The following is a 7,576-nucleotide window of genomic DNA, read 5'->3' as shown; positions in this document are numbered from 1 at the left end:
ACTGTCTTAGTCCTACAAAAGTATCAATCTTATATTTTGGAGAGGAAATACAAGTCCAACCTCCTTATTAATATTTCATCCAATAGTAAGTTATCTTGAACGATGATGTAATGGTCAGTCTAACAATTTAACATGAATTAACATAATTGAATATTAATAATTACTTCCTGTGCACATGATGATGATGATGCAAGAAATGTATGGGATGACACACCTACATAATCTTGAGACAAAGGGCCTTTACAATTGTTGGTCATAAAATGTTACTTGGAAATAAAACAATAGTTATTATGTTAAAAGTATCAGTAAATACCTGGTCCTTAAAGAAGTAATGACAAACTCTTCTGACGTCACTAACCATCATAATTCTCTTATTATGAAGGGAACATTTCAATAGGCTTATTGTACATGTTTATGAATGGATGGATAGTGCATTCACTGATCACTGGCCTTCACACCTTTGTCTCTCTATCTACTACTACTACTAAGTACTTCTAAATATTACTTTAATACAAAACATTTGTTAATCATCTTTGGTGTACATAATTAGCTTGGTCACACTACAGTAAACAAATTAAAAACGTGATCTGAAAATTTTTTACGGTATTCTAAAAGTATAGTGGTATATGGATGGGTCAGTATATGGGGTTGGTATATCAATGGGTGGTATTTTTGTTTTTTTTTCTGTTATAGTCATGGGTGTCTATTCTATGTTGGTATATGCATCGGTAGTAAAAATCGGGTTTGAAGTGGTATAGACATGGGTACTACTTCAAAATCTTCGGAGGCACACCCTACCCAAAAAAATTTGAGTACCCCCCGGGGTTAAGTCCTGCAAAGGTCGAGATGAATTCTACTGTAGACATGACTGCATCATGTTAGGTAAGTAGACGACTGGAGCTGACATACTACATGCACTAGTAGATAATAACCAGAGTACAAACCTAGAACTAGCCCCGTTCTCAAACCGCGACGCCTCTCGAACAGCGAGCGAAGCGATCAGCGAGAAAATCTTTAGATCATCATACAGGTATCAGAGTACAGCACAGAAGCCTCAAGCGTGAACTGGTGACTAAGGTAGTGGCGTATTCAATACAAAATGAAAATTACCCTCGAAATCACCATGTTGATTATATTATAAAATCCCAGGCATGAGCCTAGGTCTCGTAAACCTGAGGTCCTGGGTCAGAATCCCAGACGTCATCATTTTCTCCCGGCATTTTCTGTTTGTCTCCTTTAGAATTTGCGACGGCGAATTTGGTGAAAATAATGTAGGCTAAAGCAGTGCTTTTTAAATTAACAGAAAACGGGCCCTGGAAGGAACCTGTCCTAGGCGAATGTGGAAAGACGAAGAAGGAGAAGGAGTAGGACTTTGAGAAAATATATCCCTGCACATACAGACACGCCACCCCACCCCACCAAACCCACAGTTGTGTTAACTACATGGACTAACACACGCAGGCGTTTGATCGCTAACGCACATCAGTACATTTACATGTAGCTACATGTATCACGTATGGTATCGCCCTCCCACCCACCCATCCTCCACATACCCTCACATCCATACTTCCCACCCGCACCAACTCCAACCCACCCAATGGTGTATTTTACACAGTGGAATTTGCTTACGCAATTATGCAAAGCCTATGTCGAAATGAAGTGCAAACAGTATGATGATAAAGACTTCGAACATTTGCACAATGTATTATTCTGATGCAGACCTACAACTTACCTCCACCAATTAATTGTACACCTTTTTCCTACAAAGTGCATGGATTTTATAATCAACATGGTGATTGTCGTTTTACTGTTGGTTTTTCAACTTATTGCCTGCATGCCAATCGGTGAATCTGCAGATCAAACTAGCGATGGGTCCGTTAAGGAGTTACCTCATCTTGGGAAATTGCCCGGAAAAATCCTTGTGCCAATGTTTATTGTTCCCGGAGGAAGCCATGATCAACAGTTAGCAACCATAGGATCAGGACTGGCTGATAAAGGTCATGTTTTGCATTTACTTGCGAATGCTCTGCCCCGAGATGAGAAATTGATTTCTAGTTTCAAAGCATCGGATGTTATTTATTATAAATCAGCGTTTACGGAAGAAGATGTTCTCAAAGAAGAAGCCAAAATGCGGTCTAAAGCAAACGAGGATTGCATCGGAGTTGACGGGTTTGACATATTATTCAATGCCATGAAGTTCGGTAGTGAAGATTGTAGAGCGTTGTTCACAGATACAGCCACTCTTGCACGATTAAAAAATGAAGCATATGATTTGATGATAACTGATATCTTTTTCCCATGCGATGTACTTTTAGCTCACTATCTTAATATACCGTTCATCGGCCTAACAACTTCACGAGAATACCCCGTCTTTAGAAAGAGTCTCTATGGTTAGTATGGTTATCCAGCAGAGTTGTCCTATAATCCCGAAACCTTCTTTGGTGCAACTGACAAAATGACTTTTATGCAACGAGTTCTCAATGTATTCCAACATTTCCTGTTTTCTCATATCCTACCACCAAATTTATTTGAAGACTTTATTAAAATACAGAGAGACTTCAACATAAATCCTGATACTTATTTACCGTATATGATGGGCAAAGCAGTATTGTGGTTAAGCTATTCGGACCTATCTTTAGATTATCCACAACCAAGTATGCCGAATTATGTTCCTGTCGGTGGGATGGCATTAAGAGCTGCTAAAGTACTTGACACAGTAAGTACAGTATAAGATCATTTTGTCGTTTCTGGTGCTTTTGATGTCATTGTTTAAATAAAGTAGTAGTAGTAGTAGTAGTAGTAGTAGTAGTAGTAGTAGTAGTAGTGGTAGTGGTAGTGGTAGTGGTAGTGGTAGTGGTAGTGGTAGTGGTAGTGGTAGTGGTAGTGGTGGTGGTGGTGGTGGTGGTGGTGGTTGTTGTTGTTGTTGTTGTTGTTGTTGTTGTTGTTGTTGTTGTTATTTATTATTATTATTTATTTTGCGATCATCATTATCATCATTAACCCACAGGAGCTAGAAGAATTTGTCCAAGGTTCGAATGACCACGGAGTCATTGTTTTTTCTCTAGGAAGTAAAATTGGTACTCTTGGCAATTCTCAAATGACGGAAAGCCTAGCTAAAGTATTTAGCAGATTGCAACAGCGAGTAATTTGGAGACATGATGGTGATGAACCTATAAACCTAGGGAGTAACACGAAAATTATGAAATGGATTCCACAGAATGATTTATTAGGTAAGATGTGAAACCTGATTTTGTTAACTTCCTAGACTCATAGACAACAATTACAACTAATACCCACAACTTCTTTAGTTCACAAAAGGAAACCATCGGAAGGGTATAAGAAATTGGATTCAATAGTTTACTAGTATTTGGTTTCTAACAAACATTGATTCGCAAAATTTACCCAGAAAGTAAGAGACTATAGAGCAAAATTGTACAAATGAATTGTTGGGAGTGGCCTTTAATTCTTTTCCTTGCTATTTTTTTGAATCCTGTTTCTTTTCTCTTCATACAGGCCAGCATGCTTAAATAAGCTTTTAAGGTTTGGCTCAAACATTTTGCTTGAGCCTGGTCCCATCAGGACCCAAGCGTGTGTCCGCCCGAACCGTCCTGTTGAACAAGCAAGCAAGCAAACAAACAAACAAATAATTAGGATTCTTTTTGTTTGCTATCATCTTCTTCATCATCTCCTCTTCTCCTTCTCTTTCCTTCCTCCTTCCGTTTCTCACGGTCTCTACTTGTTGTTGTTCATTCTATAATTTTATATTCTTCTGCTTTTTCACATTCTACTTAGGTCATTCTAAGACCCGCCTTTTCATAGGACACGGAGGTCTGAACGGTGTTTACGAAGCCCTCTACCACGAGGTTCCCATGATTTTAATTCCATTAATAGCACCTGATCAGTGGGATAATGCAGCACGAGTTGTGTCAAAAGGAATGGGTTTACAGCTGGATTCCAAGATGATTACAGAGGAAAATTTGTCTGAAGCAATATTTGAAGTTTTAAGCAAAAGGTAAAGTAAAGGAAGAAAATCTAATATCGTCGGGTTTAATCTTTAAAAAAGGCCAGTTTTCAATTCATAGAAATGTCATTGTTTTGACGCTCAGTTTATAAGGGGTATGATAAAGGAAATTAAGAATATTTTGTGACACGATTGGATCCAATCTGACCAAACGTGAGATATAGGCCAAAATATGGAGCAAAACAATAAAATATAAGAAAATAGCCAATATAAAAAGCTCATTTAATCAGTGCCACATTGTATTTCGCACATAATCAATTTTTGGTGGGTCTGTGGGAACTAACGGCATACCGAAAAAGGGGGCCTGTGAAGCTGCGAAGGGTCAAAATCAAGGTCTTTCTTGCCAGGGTCTTTTATTCGCCGCAGAAGTGATGATGTAACAGGATTAACTACAATAGCAATAGATGAATACATGTTTTGAATAATTATATCGCCCTGCACTACAGGCAGGTTGCACTCATCACCTCATTCACCTGTGTATGTCTGCAATCAAAGAATACAATACCGTTCTTTGCAAAGATACTAATCTTACAGGTGCAAGTGTTCTCTGTTCTTTGACATCTATGGTTCAATGCATATGTACCGCGTGAACGTTGTAGTGTGGGGCGATGATTCAAAAATTGTATTCATCTATTGCTATGGTAGTTAATCCTTTTACATTATCACTTCTACGGCGAATAGAGCTGAAATTATCAAAATCAATGATCATCTAACGCTCTGTTTTGGTACAAATTCAGGAAGTCTTAGGGAGCCGCGCTGTCCAAAAAAAAGAGGTCTTTCCGGGGGAGCATATCCGTATGGTCATTTGTGTTAAATGCCCCCCGGATTGTATGTATAGGATTTCAGGCAAATGAAGACCAAGCCCGCGATTAAACGCATATCGTGTTGCATATCAATGGACAGCTGATTTATTCCCCTTTACAATGACACCACATTTTAAAACAATCCCCTTTTCACGGCTGAGTACACGTCTTGTGAATGTAGTGGGGTCTCAAACAGAATATGCAAAATTTACCATTATTCTGTGCTCAAACAACACTAGTCACTAACCTCAATAGTGGTGAACCATACGCAGCCACAACAGCCTGGCCCCTCCTCCTCTCCTCATGCTGCTCACCAGAATGATTACACGTTGCTGTGGGATGGCATTGCATTCTTCAACCAGGATTCTTCGCAGGTCATTCAATGTAGTTGCATTGGCTACTCTGGCAAGCACAGCACGACTAAGCTGGTCCCACAAGTGTTCAATATCAGGTTGAGGTATGGGCTGATGGCAGGCCGTGAGCGTTGTCATCTTGGAGGAGCTTGGATGATTGAATATGGTCCCAGATTGGGAAGATATGGGATTGCAGCTTGCTGTACAGAATAATGGTGGATTCTCAAGACGTGTACTCATCCGTGAAAAGGGCGATTGTTTCAAAAGGTGCCATTGTAAAGGGGAATAAATTGATATGCAACACGATATGAACATGACTTTGTGACAACTAATTTGGGATATAGATGCTTGAATAAACTTTCCATTTTTTGTTGAAGAGTTTTTTTACGTTATATATAAAATGAAACTACCGGCAAATATGGTATCACACGTTGTTACTGTTCCCTATCTGTCAAAATAGGTCAGAGTGAAAATGTTTTTCCTACTGTACCTGGGATGACAATCAATCGATAAACTTTAATGACACCCAAAACCTGCCGGCCACATATTTGACAAGATACTAGTCATGCTATTAATTAAACGATGACTCTGTTGTTTTCTCTCATTTTAGGTACCAGGAGAAAGTATCCCACTACTCTGCGATTCTTCGTGACTTACCACCAGCAAAAGAGCGAGCTATCTTCTGGATTGAACATGTGCTGAAGTTTGGAGACGAACATCTACGTGCCCACGTGTTTGAACTGAATTTTATACAGTATTACCTGATTGATGTAGGGTTGTTTTTAATACTATTAGCAGCTGTGCTTATATATATTTTGCGATATATTTTTGGACTTTGTTGTAGTGTCTGTAAAAGAGGCTTCAGGAGAAATGATAATTCGCAGTACATAAAAAATGACTGATGCTTTAGAATATTTGATATTGAATATCAGAAAAGTAAGTTAAAGGTAGATCCTACTCTGTCCAATTTGATTAAACTATATAATTACTACTAATGTATGGGTTGATTGAAAAGAAATTGATGTTTGCAGTATGAACAAAAACATCAAGGCCGCAGGGCCGGCAGGCTTGAGGCCGGTGACTCTGACGACAAACACTCCAAGTGGGACCCCAATATAAGGGCCCGCAGTGCAAGAAAGCAAAAGTAACCTTAATGCAACATTGACCAACAGTAACCTTAATGTAATTTGACACCACAGAATATATATTATTCTTTTTTTAATATGTCGACATCCATTTTTTCTAAGTCGACTTATCTTAACATGTCCCGTTTTTGCTAAGTTGATTTGGCGTGATAATTTATCTTGACATGGATAACGCTGTTCTCTTTTTTCATTAATTTTCCACCATTTTTTCTATGAAATCAAAACATTGATCTTAAACAACAAATAAAATGTAACAATATCTTGCTGTTGCATAACTCTAATGAGGAGGTGATAGTGTTTTTGTTTATTAATTATAAGCATGATACTGGTCAAATTATGTATTTATGTGCTTATTACTTAACTGTATTTAATTAAATCGCAGGTCTCAGCCAACTTTTCTGACTCGTGGAGTACACCTTTAGAGCGAGGTATACCATTGTAGTAATATTATAAATACCGCCCTCGTAAAATACAATCGACTTCCTCATACAGGATACAATACACAAGATAACCCCATCTGTTCAAGTACTCATTGAACAGGCTCATTGAACATACTGATAGCTCAAAAAAGTATTTGTTTATTATGTTGTTTATTATGCAAACAGACAAACAACAAACAAATAAGCGACAAGCAAATGAAAAAAAAAGTCCAAATGTCCTCAGGGCAGCTGTTGCACTTACCCACTTCTGGCACCGAGCAGTCGATTTTTGGCTATGTTCAGTGACACTTGATCAAATCACTTAGAACTAATTTTTGACCGTCTCGACAGCAAAAAGACATTGCCGCATATAAAAACTTTCCTGGGAAGGTAAAAGCCCTTTTAAAACGTCTGACAAGTTGGATATGATGAATTGTCCAAATTTGCATATTTAATTGTCATAATAAACTTTCCAATTTGCAATAACAAGCCATGAAATTTATGTCAGAAATATATTTTGAAAAGGTTTTTATATATAAACTGAAAAACATGATTATGCAGTTACGATACTCTGCCCATTTTAACTGTTTTTAAAACTAATAACTTTTTTGCTTTTCCTTATAACCTTTTTTCTGGAACACCTGTGTAACGTATCGTCGGTCTTTTAAAAATAAAAGTTCCTATCAGACGCTTTACGAAACACTCCATTCAAAAGTATGGGTATCTTAAGTATAAGCTTCTTAAGTATATAGTAATTATTTGTTGTTGTTAACCATTAACAAATCAGTCGAAAAGAGAATCAGGCCTTGTATATTTGTCATTTTTAACGATTCTA

The 7,576-nt window shown here is 37.8% G+C and overlaps 1 protein-coding gene across 1 annotated transcript; it reads left to right on the top strand.

Moving 5' to 3' along the window:
* Positions 1-1,942: 1,942 nt before the first annotated feature.
* On the top strand, positions 1,943-6,202 carry LOC140152228 (UDP-glucuronosyltransferase 2C1-like). The gene is made up of 5 exons (XM_072174530.1): positions 1,943-2,381; positions 2,412-2,716; positions 3,008-3,230; positions 3,793-4,012; positions 5,788-6,202. The coding sequence occupies exons 1-5, from the start codon at positions 2,129-2,131 to the stop codon at positions 6,077-6,079; spliced, it is 1,293 nt and encodes a 430-aa protein (XP_072030631.1). The 5' UTR covers positions 1,943-2,128; the 3' UTR covers positions 6,080-6,202.
* Positions 6,203-7,576: the final 1,374 nt, after the last annotated feature.

This window comes from Amphiura filiformis, chromosome 5 (genome assembly GCF_039555335.1).
Source record: "Amphiura filiformis chromosome 5, Afil_fr2py, whole genome shotgun sequence".
NCBI lineage: Eukaryota > Metazoa > Echinodermata > Ophiuroidea > Amphilepidida > Amphiuridae > Amphiura > Amphiura filiformis.
The sequence above is the reverse complement of the archived record's forward strand: the minus strand, read 5'-3'. Positions and strand labels throughout refer to the sequence as shown.

Bases quoted from the DNA above. Each gene is read 5' to 3' on its own strand.
- LOC140152228 (XM_072174530.1), top strand. From the start codon at position 2,129: ATGCGGTCTAAAGCAAACGAGGATTGCATCGGAGTTGACGGGTTTGAC. The intron at 3,231-3,792 runs GTAAGATGTGAA...CATTCTACTTAG, and splicing joins TCCACAGAATGATTTATTAG to GTCATTCTAAGACCCGCCTT. The intron at 4,013-5,787 runs GTAAAGTAAAGG...CTCTCATTTTAG, and splicing joins TTTGAAGTTTTAAGCAAAAG to GTACCAGGAGAAAGTATCCC.